This window comes from Mya arenaria, chromosome 5, assembly GCF_026914265.1.
Source record: "Mya arenaria isolate MELC-2E11 chromosome 5, ASM2691426v1".
NCBI classification, from domain to species: Eukaryota; Metazoa; Mollusca; class Bivalvia; order Myida; family Myidae; genus Mya; species Mya arenaria.
In genome coordinates this window covers 72,590,311-72,614,041 of record NC_069126.1, presented here as the reverse complement: position 1 = coordinate 72,614,041, position 23,731 = coordinate 72,590,311, and the positions used below count along the sequence as shown (strand labels likewise).

The 23,731-nt window shown below is 35.6% G+C and overlaps 1 protein-coding gene across 1 annotated transcript in view; it reads right to left on the bottom strand.

The window, feature by feature from the left end:
• LOC128234133 (uncharacterized) overlaps nucleotides 1–23,731 on the bottom strand; it is a 99,834-nt gene that overhangs the window by 56,998 nt on the left and 19,105 nt on the right. The window contains exons 3-4 of the mRNA XM_052948165.1: nucleotides 15,831–16,127; nucleotides 14,037–14,185 (exon numbers count right to left, since the gene is read on the bottom strand). Coding sequence (XP_052804125.1) covers nucleotides 14,037–14,185; nucleotides 15,831–16,127 — 446 coding nt within the window. The remainder of the gene's footprint in view (nucleotides 1–14,036; nucleotides 14,186–15,830; nucleotides 16,128–23,731) is intronic.

The following is a 23,731-nucleotide window of genomic DNA, read 5'->3' as shown; positions in this document are numbered from 1 at the left end:
GTTTTTCTAAAAGAAAAACGAAAGTGAAAATTTGATTAAACGTTTTTTTCATGTTTTAAGGCAAGTACAAAGGATTATTTGGTTTGTATTTAAGTATGGGAGGGGTCTCTCATAGATTTTATCTTTTTTGATACGAAAACAACTGGGCTATGAACGTTCTAAGACCATTTATAGACTTCACCAAAATGTAAACAAAAATCCAAAATGGCTGCCGCGAAGTAAAACTACCTGGTACAGTTTTCACTTAGTCAGATGTTTGATGATTAATGCATGAAGCAGTTGCTGACAGCTTCAAAATGCAAGTACACCTTGTGTTAATAGGTGTAAACATTAAGAATGAATACATTTTATGTCTGTTCTTTAAATATTTGTTAAAAAAACATGTTTTTTCACAAAGTTTGTGTTCGTCCCCAGTTTCGTACCGTTTCGTTCACAAATATGTTTACAGTATGTAATAAAGACGTGTTTATATAAAATAAAGCCCGAGAAAAATTCCAGATTTAGGTTACATCAGTAGTTTTCTAACTGAAATGTGATATTGGGTTCATCTTCAAGTGTTGGCTTCATCGCACCTGTCATGAGCAGCTTTTGGTCGTGGTGGATCACTTAAAAGGTGAACCCATCAATTTAAACTGGTATGCCAGGGATGTGTTAATTGAGTATGTTGTGTAGGCTATAAGGGCGTCAATGATTGTATGTTTGGGTGTTGTTGATTTATTTATTTTCCTTTCTTATTACTAGTATTTTAAACAGACCCGGGAGGAACTGTAAAGAACCAGCCAGACAGCCCACCCGGCCGAGCTGTACTTTGTGTATGCCAACATGCCGACATGCTGTAATTTGTATGTACTTCAAGATCATATAATGGAAAATTGTATCCAAACTGAAGTATAAAGTGAGTAAGTTTGGGTCATATAAGCCCATTGATACTGTTTGTTCCATTCCTAAATGAATTCCTTTCATGTTGTTTCTCGATCATTTCTGGTGCGGCTTTGATAATTAATATTATTTTCTAATGAAACTGCTGACTCGTATAAGTCTTTGGTCTGTATTGTGCATCTATTCGCACATTTTGTTTGCACTTTTAAGCAAACATTACATTAATTTAAAATTCTATAAGCAATTAAACAAAACTTACTTCACATTTGATGCAGAATGATGTTTTATTTAGTGTGCATATGATTTTGAGCTTATGGACAAGAAAACATCTACTTCAACAATCACAGCAACACAACGAGATCCCTATTTTAAAGAAATAATGCCACCTTTCATTAATTCATTAATTCATTCCATCAATCATTCATATAGATTCATTTCTTTATACATTGAAAAACTTGACATTTCTTAAGGCAAAAGAAATAAAAAGGGAACCGCTTTCATAAAGATTAGAGCCTTTTCCCTTCATGCATTAAAAAACCCCACCTTAATACATTATAAATGTCTTAAAACCCTAATGTATTGTTTATTTCAATAGCCAGCCTGGTTGCTGTAGCCACAGGGGAATTTACATTCCTCAAGGCAAAAGAAATAAAAACTGAGCCACTTTCATAAAGCTTAGAGCCTTTTCCCTTCATGCATTAAAAACAAACAACCTTAATACATTATAAATGTCTTAAAACCCTAATGTATTGTTTATTTCAATAGCCAGCCTGGTTGATGTAGCCACAGGGGAATTTTCAAGGACAAGAACCAGTGCTGGTAAAAATGTGGTCTCATGTGGTTTTCCATACCGGCATTCAGCAAGGACTTCAGAGAAAGGAATACTGTCTCCAAGTAAGAAGAAATTCTAAGCATGTCTGGTTTTAATGCTTTCAAAATGCATCTGGGTACTCAATAAGATGAGATTAACCTTTGAATTATTAAAAACTGATAGCAAAATGTCCAAAAGACTATGTATTTCATATAATTTGTCCTGAAAATCTTTCAATTCATGAGCTTTTCTGCATATTTGTCACATTTATGACCACATAAAAGGTTGTGTATGCCTCAAATGAGTGTTTACATGCCTTTTTCAAACCTTAACAGTATTGGCAGATAGTTTTATAAGTGTAAAACATTGCTTTTGTGTCTTGCTTGCAGAGCATGATGTGCCAATAAGCTCCAGTTAGCTGTGCCTTTTTCCTCCCACTGGTAGTCCTTCAATCTGAATCCAGGAGATGCAGCTCTGAATCCAATATTTCAGGAGAATGAATATGTAAGTCAACTCTGTAGTAATTGTTTGTGTGTAAATGATCACAAGAGTGAGATTTATAGCAAATCAGGTGTAAATAAGTAACTTATAGACATTGGTGAAGTGCTGTACTCTGATTTTAATGCCAAATCTAGCCTTCAAAACAGATACTTAAAGTAAAAATAAAATAAAAATAGGCATATTAATGCTATTTCTGCATTTTCTACATCATGTAGCCACCTCATACATCAAAACACTAGCAGTTGTCATGAATCTTTCAGTTTTGGTGGGTTTTTTTACAATTTCTTTTGTTGCGCCATTTGTCCCTGAAGCAAACAGTTTGGCATATAGTGGTGTTTAGAGTGTCTATTAACACATTATCACTAAATTTCTTTTGCTAAACTGAACAGTTCTGTTACCTTTATATAAGTGGATAAGAAAAGCAAAATTTTGACAAGTTGAAGAATTTCAGTTTGGCTCTATGTCATTTTTAGCTCTACTGGCCAAAGGCTTATGCGATGGTAATTTGTATGTAGTATGTGTGTCTGTGCGTCTGTAAACAATTCATGTTTACACGATACAGCCTTCAGTTTTGATGGTATCTTGATGAAATCTGTACAGTATTTACATATCCATTAGAGCTCATTTTCTTTTGAAAACCAGCCAGATCCGACCATGCTTGATTAGTTTATGGGCCTTGATAGTATAAAAATCCTGTAAACAATTGCTCATTAACACGATACAGCCTTCAGTTTTGATTGTATCTCGATGAAACTTGAACAGTATCTACATATCCATAAGAGCTTGGTTCCTTTCGAAAACCAGCCAGATCCGCCCAGGCATGCCTAGATTATGGGCCTTGATAGTATAAAAAAAAACAGTCTGTCAGTAAACAATTGCTCGTTAACACGATACAGCCTTCAGTTTTGATTGTATCTCGATGAAACTTGTACAGTATCTACATATCCATAAGAGCTCGGTTCCTTTTGAAGACCAGCCAGATCCACTCAGCCAGTAGAGCATATGCCCTTTTGGGCCTCTTGTTTATATAACACTCTAAGCGCAAAAGAAGTGCAAAAACCTTATTTTGCTTAGAAAAAAACTTATAAGAGTAGGCAGGTCATTTTTGTGGTGCTATTCTGTAGACACCATTGAAAGCAACAAGGAAAACTTTACTTGGTCAAATTATTCCAATGCATAAGGAAATAATGACTCTTTAAAGGTTTGCAGCTTACCATTTGAGGGAAATGGCTGTTTCTGCTTTTAATGAAAATACCACAGGTGCTAATACTTGTCTCAATCATTTATTGTTTAATATATCATTTCCAAACTTTCAGTATGTGTTGCATATAGCCTGCAAATGAACTATATGAGTTTTGAAGTATGTTCCCCCCTCTATCATGCAATGAATATTAATGACTATGTATGTGGTGCATGTACTTTCAGAAAACTGAAGCCTTCAGGAAGTCAAAGCCACCATGGTATTGATTTATTCAGCTCTGATGTACTCAGCTGTGATGTAACATGCCTTCAAGCCACTATCCAAAGAACATTCAGACTTCTAAATGGACCATTGCCCTGTTGCCATGGAAATCATTATGAGGAGGAGCACACAAACTGTCACTTGTTTTGAATATTAGATATACCACGAACTGACCATAAAATTTTCGGATGCTCTGTTTATTTCATTAGCCAATTTCGATGTAAATTTTACTGAATAATGACAAATAGTCTTACTCATAAGCATCTCTTACTCATTCGTATTCCACAACTAAACATCATAATATAGCAATGCTGCAATGACCACATTTTTTTTGTACCAGTTGTTGCTTTTTACTGAAACTTTTACTGAAAATGGTGCATAAACACTGACAACACATCAATGTTTCATTCATACATTTGTTTCCAGTTCTTTCAATGTTGATAATGTTAAGGCATATTTCATGTGCATTTACACATGTGTTTATTGCCAACCTCATCAAAACATGCATAGTTTGCTCACATACATATTTCCAAAACAGGCATTTACTGAATGTATTACTACTTTACATTGATTTTGATATGTAATTAAAACATTGTTACTACTTGTTTGTACAAAACACTTTTCATTTGCTATGTTGTTTGATTCCATGTTCTGTCTGCATACAGATGGTATTTTCATATCAATTTTTAGCTCGACTATTCGTAGAATATGGAGAGCTATACTACTCATCCAAGTGTCGGCGTCGGCGTCACACCTTGGTTATGGATTTGCTTGCAAGCACACATAGCTTAATATCTCAGTTACTTCTTGAGGTATCGCATTGAGACTTGATACAATGGTACTCAACCATCTGACCTACTTAATTAACCAAGTTAGATAACTCTACTTTGCATTTAATGCAAATTATAGGCTTTTATTATTTGACTAAGAAATTCTGGTTAAGGTTTTGCATGCAAGCACACATAGGTAAATATCTCATTAACGACTTGAGGTATTGCATTGAGACTTGATACAATGGTACTCAACCATCCAACCTACTTAATAAACCAAGTTACATGTAGATAACTCTACTTTGCATTTAATGCAAATTATAGGCTTTTATTATTTGACTTAGAAATTCTGGTTAAGGTTTTGCGTGCAAGCACACATAGGTAAATATCTCATTAACTACTTGAGGTATTACATTGAGACTTGATACAATGGTACTCAACAATCCAACCTACTGATTTAACAAAGTAAGTTAACTGTAGTTTGCATTTAATCCAAATAATAGGACTTTATTATTCGACTTAGAAATTCGGGTTAAGGTTTTGCGTGCAAGCACACATAGGTTAATATCTCAGCAGCTACTTGAGGTATTGCATTGAGACATGTTACAAGGTACTCAACCATCCAACCTAATTAATTAACCAAGTTAGATAACTTGACTTTGCATTTAATGCAAATGATAGGCCTTTATTATTCGACTTAGATATTTTGATAAAGGTTTTGTGTGTGCTTTTATATAAATATCAAAGCAACTACTTCATGTATTGCATTGAGACTCATACAATTGTATTCAACCATCAAACTTCCCCATGTAAGATAGCTCTAGTTTCATTTAATGCAAATAGTTGCCCTTTATTATTCGACATAGAAATTCTAGTTAAGGTTTTCGTGTAAGCACACATAGGTAAATTTCTCAGCAACTACTCGATGTATTGCATTGAGACTATAGAATGGTATTCAACCACTAAATGTCATTGAATAACCAAGATATATAACTGTATTTTGCAAATAATTGCCCTTTATTATTAGACTTAAACATTCTGGTTGAAATTTTCCATGTAACCACATTTATGTTTATATCTCACCACATGATTTGCATTGAAATCTTATCTAACAGTGATCCATGCATGTTTCGCCAAAACTTTTCAATCCTTACACTGAACAGCGGCGGAATAGTCGAGCCCGCTGTCCTGTGCCAGCTCTTGTTCAAAATTAACGTGATGTTCATTTCCGTTGTGAAACTTATCCCTTGGGAACAATATTAACATCTTTTAGCATACATGCCTGGACGAGTTTTAAAAAATGACCATATTATGCATACTTACAGCATGAAAATATACAATGACATACATTTCATATCAACTTGTGTATCGGTATTTCCCTTTCAACTACTTCGAAATAACAAACGTCCCAACCCTAAAATGTTCAAACATATTCTACATACATTATTTTTTATCTTACACTGTATGTATATGTTCTATATGTATATATCACGCCTAATAAAATTGAAGCCTGTCAACTCGTACGTTGTTGTGAAACATATGAACCCCACCTTTCAACTTCCCTGTGTGTTCCTATCAATTCGTTTCTGAAATTCCTGTCATCATTTGAATAAAATGCTTACTCTCTCGGGGCCACCGTTCCTCATCGCTTTCAGCGCTTTGATTATTTGATTGCAACTTAGTGCTATGCAAGCATGTTTCTTCTAGAAGGTTTTACTCTATCAAATTGTTAATCCAGCTGGGAGCAAATTTTTTTGTTTCAGAAGAACTGTACAGTTAATCACTGTGTATAGGATGCTAGGAAAAAATAACTGAAAAATCAGGGGAAAAAACTAAATACCACAAATACCATAGATAGGACGCAGTAAAACATGAGCTGTCACAGAGACAGCGCGCTCGACTATTCCACCGCTTTTCAGTGTATGGATTGAAAAGTTTTGGCGAAATATGCATGGATCACTGTTAGATTAGATTTCAATGCAATACATGATGTGCTGAGTTATGTACATAAATTGAATTGGAAAATCTTTGAGGTGGTACGCAAACTTTAACATAAATTTTAAGTCGAAAAAGGGGCATAATTCTGTCAAAATGCTTGATACAGTGACCTCCTCCTGTGTACAGGTTGGGGGCATGATGGTAAACAAGCGTGTGAAGTTTTAAAGCCAGATGTCAATGGACTTTGAAAATATTTGAGGCGGTACGCAAACTTTAATAACGTAAATTCTAAGTTGAAAAAGGGGCATAATTCTGTCAAAATGCTTGATATAGTGTCCTTCTCCTGTTTACAGGTTGGGGGCATGATGGTGAACAAGCGTGTAAAGTTTCAAAGCCAGATGTCAATGGACTTTGAAAATATTAGAGGTGGTACGCAAACTTTAACATAAATTCTAAGTAGAAAAAGGGGCATAATTTTGTCAAAATTCTTGATAGAAATATCGAAAATCCTGTACTCAAGTGAAAATACTTGTACAATGCTCAGTCTATGCACACAGTTCACCAGCAATGCTCAAGTTCACACAGTCACTGATTCCACATGAAATCTCACTTTTTCTGTTGGATTTACAACAGTTTTGGTGCTCCAATTCACGGTGGTAAAACTGATTGGGCATATCCATCAAAATGACAAAAATCCATGATGTAATCTAACAGCTTCAAAGTGAATTTGCACGACTGAAAGCGACTGTGACGCGACAAACGGTCTTTTCAAACTTCAACCGCCAATTGACATGTACACACTCGCATGATTACTAATGACGTCACGCAGTTATGACATTGCTGTTATTATTCAATTGCTTGATTTAAATGGATTGAAATGTGTTCTTTTTTGTTTTTACGTGAAACCTTTGATAATGGGTTGATAATTGAGACATGAATTATGTTTTTTATTGTCAATAAAATGTATTTATGTCATTCTATTTTGTTTCCTGCGGATGAGGTATCCTAATACCACTCAATGTAAATTCTTCGCTCTAGGACACGAGAATGTTTATTAAAGAAACTTTGATCTAGATTTCAACCGTAATAGAGTTATGTTATAAATAGAATCTCAAATTCATTATTATTTTGTATCTAATTTATTAAACTCGTCATTTAAAAACGATAAAAACTCGTTGTTTAATGAATTTGATACAAAATAAACACTGATTTGAGATCCTCTATTTATCACAAGACCGTTTCGTTTAAACAGTTTACGATTTTGTAAGCATAAATACGGCCAAAAAAATGGCCGTTTGCACATGTTAACATGGTAGCCTATCGAAGATACGTCCAAATTTAATAATTCAATACATCAAGTATTTTCAGGATTTCTCCAATGTAGAAATGCAGACAGCTCTTCACCAATGACTGTGATGACTGTGTATTTTTGTGTATATATCCTTTCCGCTACCATAGCCGCCTAATGCAGACCCTAAATTCGGGTGTCCCCATTACCTCTATCATTCACCGGCGAACTACCACAGCAGTGTAAACCGTACTCAAATTTTCGGCTTCTGATTACCGCTATCGTACAGTGTGGGAATACCGCTTATTTTTATAATCTTGTACATGTTTTGCTAAAAGCAGAGACTTAAATCTCCCGATTAAAATGCGTTAGCAATTAGGTAAAATGTTCAAATCAAATTCGAAACAGTATATATTTATAACACAATTAAAGAAATTAATTACAAACATTATATAGTACATAAAATTATATAACATAACACCCTTATAAATCAAGTTTGCATTTCACGAATTAGTGACATATACATTATCCCTAATTAGGTAATGTTCTAGTGAAAATGTACATTTTTCCTTTTACTTAAACCCTTTAATAGACACGTTAATACAATAAAATGCATTTTATTGATTTTATTATGTAACGGCAATTAAAATATTCACTTATTAATATATATGACATTTCGGCATGACTACGCTCTGGTTGACTTCGGAAAAATACAAAACTCTCATTAATACACTACGGATATGATGAATTTTGAACAAATGTAGGAATAACCGTAGACGTGTGTTGTAGTAATTTGATTGAAGACAATCATCAGTAGGTAAACGCACATGCAAAACAGCGCAATGGTAATCCTGTGATATGTAGGTTGTGGTAATTTTCATCTTCGGTATTGGCTACCTTTTAATGTTTATAAAACTACTATAGGCGAGTTTTGTAGATAGGAATTACTTCTTTGAACAATTTGTTAAGCACATAAAGGATAATATTATGCATTAGTACACTCTGGTAGTTCTAGTACAAACAGTTCAGGTATATGTATTTCAAAACTGCCGGAGACGTTTAATGTTATGTTCAATCTTGGAATTATACCATGTGTGCATGCATAGATACACTATGGCAGTTTTAACTTTTGTAGTAACTCGATATTTATGTCTCATGTTTTCCTCATAAATACGCTACTGCTAGTATTTGATATTTCTATAACAGCAATTTTGTACTACAGTAGTAGAAAAAGGTTTTCCAAATATTTCAAAAGTTCAATGCTTGAAAAGATGTTTGTAAGGCAACGTTGCGATTTTTATACCCCCCAAAACAAAGTTTGGGGGGGGGGTATACTGGAATAGGGTTGTCCGTCTGTCTGTCTGTCTGTCTGTCTGTCCGTCTGTCCGTCCGTTTTTTTTTGTCCGGGATTCATCTTTGTCGTTATTGAACAAATCTTTTTCAAACTTTCAGATATTAATGGCCATGATGTAAACTTGCGCCTCTGTGAAATTGGTACGGGTCACATGACCCTGACCAGAGTTATCTCCCCTTGATGTGTTAAAGTAGGCAAAATAAGCCCTGTCCGGGATTCATCTTTGTTATTATTCAACAAATCTTTATCAAACTTTCAGAAATTAATGGCCATGTTGTAAACTTTCGCCTCTGTGAATTTGGTACAGGTCACATGACCCTGACTGGAGTTATCTCCCCTTGATGTGTTAAAGTAGGCAAAATAAGCCCTGTCCGGGATTCATCTTTGTTATTATTCAACAAATCTTTATCAAACTTTCAGAAATTAATGGCCATGTTGTAAACTTTCGCCTCTGTGAATTTGGTACAGGTCACATGACCCTGACTGGAGTTATCTCCCCTTGTAGGCAAAATTAGCTTTGTCCGGCCTAACTCCAGGGCAAACAACCTAGACATGGAGGGGTGGGGGGTATTCGTTAGCCTATGGCTTACAGTTCTAGTTTTTATTGTGTCAATCATATTATGCATGTGTGTGCTTGAATCGGAGTAAATTGAAAAAATCAACATAAACACTCTCTGGATTGCCATGTGTGACTAAACTATGTATGTATAAAAACGCTATTTTAGCCGTGCTTAATTTTAATGCAGACATCATATAATCACACTTTTCCAGGCACGTGTCATTCTATGTAAAATTCAGTAATAAAACAAAAAGTGAAACTTATGATTTAAGAAGTGGTGTAACAATGTTTGTGTCTCTAGTTCATTGTTATTTGGGTCCTTGACGTGTACCCCTTAACAGGGCCTATTTTTTACTGTTCAACTAATGGGCTTGTCCCTGTAGTTTTCATTATATTATACATATTTTTGTATATTTTAGTATTTACACATGCATAGAGCGATTACAAAACAATATGTTTTTTATCAAATAAATCAGAAAGGAATTAAAATAACAATTCTCTATCATGATATTTTACACACATGTTCATTCATTTCCTATATAAATGTATACTTAAAGGACTAAAATCCAAATACGGATTCACTATTCATCCATACATCAAGGTTCTAAAACGTATAGTGCAAGTATGCACATCATAGGAACTTGAGGGATACATAGGGATAAAATCAAACATGACGAAATTCAATAATGATAATATTTTTTCTCCAATCAACAAAGAACATATGTACATAATTATATAATAGAAAAACATAGACCAAAACATAAATCAAAATATTTGACTGTAACTATTATATTGCTAAAAATATCGCAACATTTGTCACGGGAAATAACACCAGAATAATCACAGCATGCGATTAACGAAACGGCAACAGAGTCTAGTGGAGTTTCTGTGCAATGCAATATCATCGGTCTGTAAAAAGAAATCACATATTGATGAATATTTGTTATAAAGACACGTTGTTAGCAACAATTGCATTGTATATGTGTAATTTCGAAAAATATGTCCTCATTTTAAGCATGAAATGTTAAATTCTATAAAAAAAACAACAACATTAAAACAAACATTATTCGTCCCTTCAGGAACAAAAGGTTGATACCTGAACAACATTTTGTTATGATTATTTCATCAATACTATATTGAAAATTTATTTTAATACATGATTGATCTAAACGGCGCTTTCTAGTACTAGACTCTGAAATTCAAGATGTGCCATTAAACAGTAGAAATAATTTAATGTATGCATTTTCATGAACTTCAGAGGCCGTTCATTGTTTCGATTTAAGGGTCATTTTAAAATGCAATTATATAAAAAAAATATATTATTGAAAATGTTTCACATTCATGAGCTGTTGTTTCCCGTTCCTCTGTGTTTCTGGAGCCATAGTCTTGTTGGACTTGACCTCCATTCGGCCTTTCATAGAGGTAATGCCACGATACGAAATAAAACATTCCCTTTAATAAAATTTCATTTGAGTTTTATTTTATAAACATTAGAATTATAATCGTGCAAGCTGACTCTGCACTGCACATTGCCAAAGAGGTCAAGTTAAAAAATGTTGCTTGTTTGTTTGGATTTCCTTATACGTGTGCTATTCCCTCCGATAAGTTATTCTGCAACCTAATAACAGAAACATAAACCATTAAACAGTTGATTGGTTTTAAAAGATGTTGTTCGTGTTTCATTTTGGTGGTACATGCAACGATCAATATGTTATTAAACCTGATTATGGTTACTATTTAACATTCTACAGCATGTTTGTAATATACTGTAAAAAAGAATTACCATTCTCTCAAACAGCTTATAAGTAGCCGGAGGGTTGCGCTTTATACATGATGAATCATAAGCGAGAAGTCCACGGCAAACCACACAAATTAGATCCACAAATAAGCACTTTGTGTTGGTACACTGTAAATGTTGACTGTCTACAACACCCATGTTCTTTTTTAATTAAAAATAACTTTGATGCATGTTTTTCCCACTTTCATTTTGTATTTACATCTTCCGTCAAAACCTTGTTCTGTCGGCTATTTATAATAGGATTGAAACCTGTCATCGGGTTGCACACATGTTTTGATTATTCCCATGCAGTGGACATAAGCTTCCGGTCAGAAATATTTCATGCCATGTGTTCCCCTCTGCTGAGCATCCTAACTTTGCCATCTCTTTTCGAGGACTGATTTTGCGATTGACCAATATGTCCTTCCGGTGTGCGTGACACGAATGTATAGATTTTTTTTCCAAACGCCAGAGATACTGATGTTTTAAACTTGTCGGCAAATACAACATGATCATCCTGTGATGTTTTCTCTTCAGTTCTCTACAACTGTTTGAGTCAACCCTACTTCTATCTTTCGACTTAAGTACTCCTGGTAATTCCTGAGATACCCCATGACACACGGAGCACCAACATTTCTTGAATGGTGACCGTGACATTTGATCATTGCTTCCATTCGGAACTCCTCGGCCATTTTTTTCAAAAAAACAACCTCGGATGTATGCAGGTACATCAGTTGAAGTAGTTCGTAAATTTTTGAATTATATCATTAATTAAATGTAGTGTTTTAGAGTTGTATTTATTGATCTAAGTTTAAATTGATTGTCATTGAATTGTATTATTGCAAACATATTTAAGAATCCCAAGAGTAATATCACAAAGTTTAACTGCTAAATAAAATTACTACGCGATCTACTTGCAGCGGACTTAAACGTACCACTTTTTGAGTATGTAAACCGTCCAAATACATCCGAGGTTGTTTTCGATAAAATGGCCGAGGAGCTCCGAATGCATTGCTTCATCAACAGATATGTATTGAGCATGTTGTATAAAGTCATGCTCCTTTCCCATACATCTTTCATAACAGGGGTCACTGTGGTTTCAATGTAACCTTGATGCGACCTTGTGATATTTGTCGGTTGGTTTATTGTCTATTGCAGTGGTTTTCATGGCAACTGTGACAGCTATTTTGTAATGGATGTTCTGTTGATATATTTGCAGTCACTATGGTTTCCATGATAACTTTATAGCGATCACGTAATAGATGTCCGGTTGGATTTATAAGAAAGTTATAGCATATATTTCAACAGTTTTAAAAGGAAGCGTAACTGGCGTTAAATGACCTTCAAAGGCAACGTCGCCTTTGAAATGGGTTGTGTTATGTTGATTACGTATAATGTTTAAACAGGAAATACCGCTGCGTAGTTTTGCATACTTCTAGATTCAGGAACGCTACCAGAGTGCACTTAAGTGACTGATTTAGTTTAATTCAAACATGAAATGTCTACCTTATCGAAGTTAACACACAGTCCGTAAAACAAATATCACAGTAATACCACTGCGCAGTTTTGCTCATTTCTTAAATTTAACAGTGATACCACAGCGTACTTCTGATACAAGAGGAAAAGCATAAGCATGCTGTTTTATTAAAGCAAATTTACAAATGCCAGAGGCGAATAATGTTGAATGATGATTTTTAAAGAAATACCGTTGCTTATTTTTGCATGGTTATAATATTTGAAAGAAATTCCGTAGTGTAGTAACTGTTTCTAAGACAAAGTACCATAGCGTATTAATGCTGTTTTTAAAATTCACAATCTTACTTATTTTAATGAAAAACGTACCACAAATTTGTGGAAAATGTGCATTTTGCGGCTGTGGAACTGGACATACCTACTTTTTCAGTACGTTTCAGTCGTCTACAGTATTCCTACAGTAAAACAGTAGCGGTAACCAGCACCCTTGAAAAATTGGTCTGCATTAGGCGGCTACGGTAGCGCGTCGATGTACGGTAGCGGTATTCGAAAGGATATCTAACTAAATGACTGCAAAAACTGCACAGCCACATTGGGTTGGGCACATTTGGTGAAAAATTTGCCACCAACTGCCACTTGGTATTTGGTGGAAAAAGTACCAACTGCGACATTTGCGTGGCATTCAGTGAAAAAAATGCCACAAATTGTCTTGTGGCATTTGGTGGAAAACATTTCCATACTCCACCAACTGCCACGTTGGGGGTGCTTTTTGGTGGAAAATGGTGAAAATTATATCAAGGCTTATTTCTTCAGTTTTTCATCAAGTGCTACCTGTTCCAATACTCCACAAACTGCCACCTATTTTCAACATCCAAATCATGGCAAATTTAGGGAATGGGGGAAACTCATTTAAAATGGTTAAAAAAAATAAAATTGATTATAACAAGAGATGTTTGTCAAACATTATGCCCCCCCTGAGCGCCATGTTGTCAGGATTAAATGGACAATTGAATGAAATATGCATGGACCGAAATGACAGCTGATTTGTTGCTGTTTTAAGATTATGACCATTAAAGTGTGTCGACCGACCGACCGACCGACCGACCGACCGACCGACCGACATACCGACATGCCTGTGCAAAGCAATATACCCCTCTTCTTCGAAGGGGGGCATAATAATTCATACACAATATACATTCTTATATATATATAAGAATGTTTTACCTTATTTACGAACACCATGTACCAGTTGATTGTTATAGCGTCTGAACTTGTAGGAAATATGCAAGGTGTTGTAATACTGACATTTCCATCCGTGTTTGCAGTAGGTTCTTGTGGATTCAAAACAGCAGTTGAATTATCTACACTAAAGTCTGAAAACATAACAGGGAATAGGTACACAATAAGTGTCATCACAATATGCAATAACAAGAAACGCCTGTGCCTGTTTTTCCATTTTTAGTAACAGTGACCTTGACCCTAGGGACCCCAAATGCAATCCATTGAAAGGTATCCATAAACTCTTCCTTTATACCAAGTTGTGTCAGGATATGTCAACCCTAACTAAAGATATTCAGTTTGAATCATTTTTCTAATTTTAGTAACAGTGACCTTGACCCTATGGACTCCAAACGCAATCCCATGAAAGGTCTCCATAAACTCTTCCTATAGACCAAGTTGGTCAAGATATGTCATCCCTAAATAAAGTTATTTAATTTCAACCGTTTTTCTATTTTTAGTAACTGTGACCTTGACCTTAAACCTAGGGACCCCAATCGCAATCCCATGAAAGGTACCCATAAACTCTTTCTATAGACCAAGTTTAGTTAAGATATGTCATCCCTAACTAAAGTTATTAATTTCAACTGTTTTTCTATTTTTAGTAACAGTGACCTTGACCTTGACCCTAGGGACCCCAAACGCAATCCCATGAAAGGCTTCCATAAACTCTTCCTATTGACCAAGTTTAGTCAAGATATGTCATCCCTAACTAAAGTTATTCAGTTTCAACCGGTTTTCTATTTTTTAGTAACAGTGACCTTGACCTTGACCCTAGGGACCCCAAACGCAAATTTATGAAAGGTATCCATAAACTCTTCCTATTGACCAAGTTTAGTCATAATATGTCAACCCTAACTAAAGTTATTCAGTTTCAACTGTTTTTCTATTTTTAGTAACAGTGACCTTGACCTTGACTCTAGGGACCCCAAACGCAATCCCATGAAAGGTCTCCATAAACTCTTCCTATTGACCAAGTTTAGTCAAGATATGTCATCCCTAACTAAAGTTGTTCAGTTTCAACCGTTTTTCTATTTTTAGTAACAGTGACCTTGACCCTAGGGACCCCAAACGCAATCCCATGAAAGGGCTCCATAAACTCTTCCTAAAGACCAAGTTTAGTCAAGATATGTCATCCCTAACTAAACTAATTCAGTTTCAACTGTTTTTCTATTTTTAGTAACACTGACTTTGACCCTAGGGACCCTAAACGCAATCCCATAAAAGGTACCCATAAACTCTTTCTATAGACCAAGTTTGGTCAAGATATGTCAACCCTTACTAAAGTTATTCAGTTTCATAGGTGAGTTTGATGCCGCCCGGCCGCCACCCGCCTGAACAACGACGTTTGCCATTCTAATAACCAGGTTTCACTATGTGAAAACCTGGTTAATAACCTTGACCAGGACAGTACCAACCTTAAATGCAATCCAGGGTACATTGCATGTTCCTTCTTAACAAGTTTCATACAATACATCAATTAAATCTGAAGTTATTGAGCAGTTAAAATTAATATATATCATCACTTCTGTGAGTTAAAATTGCACCAAATTAAACTTCAGATAACATTGCAGATAAATTCATGTGTGTAAAAGACAAAAGTTTTAGTTATATTAATGGCACAATTTTAAGGTAAATTCTCAAGAAAATGCAAATATAATGACCCTCTTTATATTTTTAAAATGTAACCCCGTAATGTTCATTTTAAAGATCATAACTTATAATGCAAATTTAAATTACCTGTTACTTCTAGTGAAAATTCAGACAGCAATCCAGTGGTATCTTCTTGACATCCATATTTTATACAGTGAGTGTATCCAACAGAACTTATAGTGTATGAAAAGGTAGCTGCTGGACTGCCTATGACTGATGAGCACTCAGCACAAGGAGGCACACAATTGTTGGGGGTAGTTCCAGAGCATGATGTAACGGTACTGCCATCTACAACCCAGTCCATATTATTACCATTGTCACTTGTGCACTGAATAACAGAAGACTGACCAACTTTTGAAGAGGTGTGACTTATTTGCAGAGTATCTGAAAATACAAGAAATATATTTTAAAGTTACACTTAAACCAAAACAAGACTTTGTTAATTGACTATAACATCACCTGCTTTTACCGTCCACTTTTTGGTGATGAGGTTGTTGAGAAATTATGCATAATTAAACATTGTGACCAAATGAATGTTGTACATTGAAAAATAGGCACTATAATAATATACCAATCACAGAGGTAACTTAAGAGATTGCTTATTTAAACAAGAGGCCCAAAAGGGCCTATGCTCTACTGGCATGGCTTTTGTGGTCATATCAATCCAGAGCATGCATGTATGGGTAAAAGGCAACAGACATATAGTTTATGTTTTGTGTTTGGGTTACCTGAAAACGTAGCATGTTCAACATCTGAGCCCAGAAAGTATTGTAAGCAGATAAGTTGCATGAACTATTTTAATATGTGCCAAGTAAAAGTCATCTGACAAAAAAAAATGCTTTCAAAACTGTACTCATAGTAAAAAATTCTGTAGTTTTAAAAGTCAAAAAGTTGGTCAAAAGGTCAAAGTCAAGGGCATCTTAGGACAACATTGATCAATTTAAACAAACATTCACAATCAATTGTGCTGAGATGGATGCACGAACACACAAAAAGATTTTCAAACCTTTCCAGATTTATGTAAACCAAACCTGTGAACCCTTGGTGTGGCCAGTAATGACACCAGGTGCATAACTTAAACATTCACAACCAATTTTGTTAAGATGAATGCGCAAACTACAGAACTTCAAGCTTAAAAATGGCCTTTGGGCTTTCAACAAGAACAAGGCAGAGTAATTCACAAAATCAACTGCAGAAGCAAAAAGCAAATTGTCTCTCAAAATCCTAGACTTGCAAATTGTCTCCCTTAACTCTAGACTTGAATTTACATGTACATGTAAACTTGGCTAAAAATAGAATTCGCTCATGCAGACCTGGCTAAAAATAGAAAGCATTTCTTTAAAACTTTCATGGCCCATAATCTAGGCATTCATGGGTGGATCTTGCTGGTTTTCGAAAGGAACCGAGCACTAATGAATATCTAGATACTGTACAAGTTTCATCGAGATACAATCAAAACTGAAGACTGTATCGTGTTCACAAGCAATTGTATACACAATAGCATTTTTTTATACTATCAAGGGCCATAATCTAGGCATTCATGGGCGGATCTGGCTGGTTTTCGAAAGGAACCAAGCTTTAATGGATATCTAGATACTGTACAAGTTTCATTGAGATACAATCAAAACTGAAGACTGTATCGTGTTCACAAGCAATTGTTTACAGACGCACGACCGCACGGATGCACATACTACGTACACATTACCATCGCATAAGCTCTACTGGCCAAAGGCCAGAAGAGCTAAAAAGCGCTTGTTTCCCCCATTGTGTGGTTGTAGGTGAGAAATAATTAAAGATGGACATGAAATTTGTACTGTTGGACTGGAAACGATCAAGCATAGGGGTCATCTACTGGTAATGACCAACCTGCATACAAAGTATGAAGTTCCTGGGTACAAGTATGAAGTTCCTGGGTACAAGTATGAAGTTCCTGGGTACAAGTATGAAGTTCCAGGGTCCAAGCTTTCATTAGTTATTGTGACGTAACAGCCACAGAACTCTCTAAGTGTTCACTTAAACTGTTGGAAGCCTTTAAGTTATTAAACAACAACCGTTCGAATGTCAGTTCTTTATTGTTCCACGTTCTTTCTACGTATAATAATAAGTTTTAAATACAGCATGACATTTAAGGTAATCCCACATCCTAACTGCCGTCCATTAAGGACCCAAGGCCGCTCTCCTTGCCTTGCCTAACCCCTCTGTCTCTTTACATCCAAAATCATCTCTCTTATACTCATTTGTGGTCTGAATATGACAGCTTTACAACCCAAGGAATACACGTTTTTGTAATTAACATGACCATTTTGTACATTTATATCAGGTCGGCTGTCAACCACTTTCATATTAAAATGACAATCAAATATGCCCTACATTACTAAACATACAGTATGTAGACACATATCCATTTAATTAAATCTTAATTATATCTTAAATATAACGTATTACGTCACATTCTATACGTAACTCTGTTACGTGACATTATTAAGCGGAAACCATTTCTTCACCTCAAGGTCATGGTGACCTTGACCTTTGACCTTCTGATCTCAAAATCGATAGGGTTCATCTACTAGTCATGACCAACTAGCATACCAAGTATGAAGTTCCTGCGTGCAAGCATTCTTTAGTTATTGAGCGGAAACCCTTTCTTCACCTCAAGGTCACCGTGACCTTGACCTACTGATCTAAAAATTAATAGGAGTCATCTACTAGTCATGAACAACAAGCATACCAAGTATTAAGTTCCTAGGTACAAACGTTCTTCAGCAGAAACCATTTTTAAGCTTAAGGTCAACGCCAACATATCGTTTTTTATCTGAAGATAACCATGACCTTTTGATCTCAAAATCAATAGGGGTCATCTACTAGTCATGAACAACTAGCAAACCAAGTAATAAGTTCCTGGGTGCAAGCGTTCTTTAGTTATTAAGCGGACACGAAGTGTGAGGTATCTATAGACTGACAGAGTCGGACTGACTGACGGACAGGGCAAAAACAATAATCTCCCCATGAATGGGGGAGACATAAAAACTCCGGCCTTTAATCCAGAAATAGCCATAACATTGCAAAACAAGACAAGCCCTTCTCTGTTTTTGTTTCATTTTGTAAATTATACAAAATGAAGTGTTTTATTATTCATGTAAAAAGTGAGCTTACAACGCAGGATTATCAGTGTCTTTAAGACCCTAAGGCCAGAGTTTTTATATCTTTAGATTTACGGGAGCGCCGTACCTAAATATTGCAAAACCCAAATAAAAATAAAATTCATTTTCGTAGTTTTATTTTTATTTTTTCCGACGAACATTGCTCCGATGTTAAGAAGAAAATAAAATAAGTGTTCTATAACCCATATTTCAGAACCAACTGGTGTACCAATTGTCATTCATTATCGGTCTTTTTACTGCACAAACCACGTAAACCAGTCAGAAATATGCGGGGGGGGGGGGGGGGGGGGGGGGAACAGAACAGGTACCCGTTACCATAACAACGTCCTGTCAAAAGTGAAAGTAGTTAATGTCATACCCATTATTTCTCGCAATTTCTGCAGCTATATAGAAAGGTTTTACCACAAAGATGTTCCGATGTTAAGTTTCTTTATTCAAATCAAATCGTGGAGAACTTAAAGCGTGTTTATTGTGATTTTTTTGTAGATTCAGTATGTTGTTCGCGATTCGTGGAATGATTGCGCAACTTCCGGTCAAAATAAGGAGACAGAAATTCGTTGGTTGTATTGTCCATTAAAAGTCGTTGGCGCAGGTCGTATATTAGCAAGGATGAATTGGATTACAGCGCAAAAATGTAGAGCTCCTGACAAACACTTAAACTGCAAAATGATATCGTGTTCATCATAGTCAAAATGGATATTTTTTTCTGAATTTGACTCTGAGGAGCTTTGAACACACTGCTTCACGATCACATATTTGAAGAGAAAAACACAAGGTATCGTGATACATTCGTAGTTGTTAATTAGTTTAATAATGATTTAGAATTTAAATTGTTATAGAATACTGAAAATGATGTAATAATAACATAGTGTGTGTTTCCTATAAGACAGAAAAAATCTGAACATAAGATATTTGGCAGTCAGTGCAAGAAGTCAAACTGATCGTTTGCTCATTGCCAACGGGCATAGCTGGAATTAGAAGGATATTGTTCAGGACTGATTCTAAAATCAGTTCTTAGAACTGTTTTTTTTAAACATATAACACTTGTCAAATTTATTTTAATGCTCCCGAATTTTCTTTGGTGAAGTACATAAATGTAGATTTTGACTGTCTGTGTATCCGTAAGCCCTGTCAAACTCTGAAGTGAAGAGGAATTTCCATCAGGGCTTGGACTTTATTTGGTAATATTTTCTATATAAAAACCACATCAAGGTAAATTGTCACGGTGCTATTTCGTTAAAGACAGAAAAACACATTTGACCTCCTTATGCAACAGTCAATTGTAACCACGCCCTCCCCCCCGGTCCGGGGAAATGGGCCGTGTTTTTACCTTTCAGGTGGCCCCGCAGTGCCGGGTGAATGCTGTGGTTTTGTCTTTGCTTTAAATATAGCGCGGAATGGGCCTTACCTAGGGACCCTGGGGTGCGGGGGCATTTGGCGGGGATTTGACCATCTGTTCGTCCACGCAGGGCGGGGATTTTAGCCGGGGTTGGCTGGACCAAAAGTCAAAGTCCCCGCTATTCCCCGGACCTGGGGGTGTGGTTACAATTGACTGGTGCATTACCGTGTCTGAAACTTTGTTCAATGTTTGATTACTTCACAATGGAAAGGATATGCTTATATTGTGGGCAAAAGGTTAGAAATGGCCATTTTAACTTCTTTATTACACTGACATGTTTCATAAAATCTATGGGTTGATAATATATGCACCACATATGCATAGATGCATTCGAACAAATATGGGTCCTTCTGAGCTATTGGGTAATATTTTTTTGACAACACCTGAACAAATAGAATTGAGTATATCCTGTAATGCATGGGTTCTAGTTATGGCAGATTTATTCACCATTTATAAATGGTACGTTAGAAGATAGTTCAGAATGCATAATATATACAAATTAAGTTTTTTTATGAGCTACATTGAAAGTTACGGACATTTCTCAACATGCTTTGACATTGGTTTGACATAATAATAAAGTGCTAAATTGGAGATGAATGTTAATTTACAACAAGTTGGATGCACAGTGTACATGCCCATAGTGATCATTTCTCAAACATTGTAATGTAAAAAAGAATAAAACATTAAATTGTAAGTGTTACGGACGTTACCCAAATTTTTGGACTTTACATTTGTTTCTACATATCAAATTTGACTTCTAAACTTATATTAGCTTTGTAATCTCTTTATTACAAAGTAGGCTATAATGTATGTACTTTGTACATGTTTATTTGAAGGTAGGAAACAATTCTGGACAAAATAATGTTCGGACGTTACTGTTGACAGTTTGACCAAAATTCTGTTTGGACGTTACTATTGACATAGGGCATTGGATTAACGCACCATATTATATTAAAAACCAACAAATTACATGCCTTATGGGTAAGAGGTACCTAAAATGCATGAGAGAGAGAGAGAGAGAGGAGAGAGAGACACCTGACGACGGTACTACTGACCTTTATATGAACCCGGTTGGAAACATGTTATGACAATTATCAAGGTCACATGTTCTTTTGGGTGGACACAAAATAAAAGCTTCATAGCTTTATTATTTTTCCCTCACCGTTTAAATATATTCTTTTGGTGGGCGAATTGGTGTGCCGCAACGTTATATATATAAAACACTTCTTGAGTTCGGCATTGGAGAAGTTTGGTAATCTATAGCTCTAGGCTAACAAGTATTTCTCCCTAATAGTCGATTTGCCAGATAGAGATTATTGTGCAACTTGTCCAGAGTGAACAATAGCAAGTGACAATGACGTCATTATCTGTGATGACATCATTTTCATTGTTACACATCATTGCTCACCCCGAACAAGTTGCACAGTGATCTCTATCTGGCAAATCGACTATTACCCTCTAGGATGGACCCTGCACACGGACCTGGCCCCAACGTAATAAACGATACTGAAGTATTCACATAACTTTATTTGTTTAACTGAAATCGCCTAAATTATAATAGAAAAAATACCACAACAAATGATTGGTTCTCCCCTGTGATAAAGTCAAAGTCTAATTTAACTTAAAAATCTGAACACAGTTTGAACTCTTCTGGATGTCAAGAACAGGGTTCTCCCATACATGTGATAAAGTCAAAGTCTAATTTAACTTAAAAATCTGAACATGGTTTGAACTCTTCTGGATGTCAAGAACAGGGTACTCCCCTGTGATAAAGTCAAAGTCTAATTTAACTTAAAAATCTGAACACGGTTTGAACTCTTCTGGATGTCAAGAACAGGGTTCTCCCCTGTGATAAAGTCAAAGTCTAATTTAACTTAAAAATCTGAACATGGTTTGAACTCTTCTGGATGTCAAGAACAGGGTTATCAAGGTGGCGAGTAACTGATGAATGATGCTCCCAGCTGACATCTTCAACTGTTGGCCATTTAAATCCACCTCTGGCAGCTTCCATGTAGCGAAACAACACTTCATCCTAAACAACACTTCATCCTCCTGGACATCAATAACCTGAAGTCAGATGAAGACATTGGATGAATAATTAGTCAGATTGACACATTCAATCATTACAAATCAGTTATTTAGTGTACTTAATGCTCATTTTTATCATCATCATCATCATTATCTATAGATGTAAAAGTAATAAAAGGCACTAGAGTGCAGGGGCTGTATTCACAAAGCTATTTAGGAAAGACATTGGACGTAAGTGAAAATTTCAAATGCAGATTTCTAATTCATTTTCAGTTATACTTCAATGAAACTTGTCATGAAAGTCGTATAGTTAGTAATAAAGAAGTCTGCATTTGAAATTTTGACTTAAGTTTAAGATTTTGTGTAAATACAGCTCCTGTACATGTCTTTTAGTACTATTACAGCAGTTGTAGCATTCTGGTGTGTTTGTTGACAACAATATAAAATAGCTGAATGGAAGAAGGCAGTCATTCATCATCAACTTCTGATTTCATCATCATCAATTGTAAAGCAACACTTATGATATGAGTGTTGCACCTGCATGCCTTTATTGGACATTATACCAATCATCATCATCATTATCATCAGCATCAGAAAAGCAACAAATGGTATTCAACTAAGGGTGCTGCACCTGTCTGTTAGTATTGTAACAGCATTTGTAGCATTCTGGTTTGTTTGTTGACATCATCATACTATTGCTGAATGAAAAAGGCAGTCATCATGATATCATCATCACCATGGATAGGTAGATCATCATCATCATCATCATCATCATCATGGATTGTTAGAGCTAAGTATAACTACATGTATCCCTTTATTTACTATAAAAGGTATGTTACATGTACATCATACGACAATGTCTGGATTTAGGTGTTTTATACAATAAATTCATCTTATGATTGGAAAAGAGTTTTGGTGGGTTAAAACAAAATTTACTTCAGAATGGAGTTGATAGGCAGGAAAAACACTGGACATTGTAGGTCATATAGGGCCGATGAGTATGATTATCATGAAAATCAACATGAATGACATCCTGACCAATGAAGCGGTGTTCGGAAACTAATAGAGCCCGCCCTCCGGCCGGATCAAACACGGGACCTACCGCTTCCTATCAATGTTTGTGAATCCAAGAATAAATGGAAAGTTCTGTAACATAACAATGTTTCAAACACAAACATATAATGTGAACAATAACTATTAACAAGAACAAAATAAAGAATTCGTTCAAAGCAAGAGACAACTTTGTTTTAAGTGTATACCTCTGCTACAAACAGTTTTCTGTTTTTACTGCATGGCAAGGCAACTTCCACGAATCCACCCAAGTTGAAATTCAACCTGTATATATATATATAATTATTTATAATATGGACAGACTGAGACAATTGAATGAGACAATATGA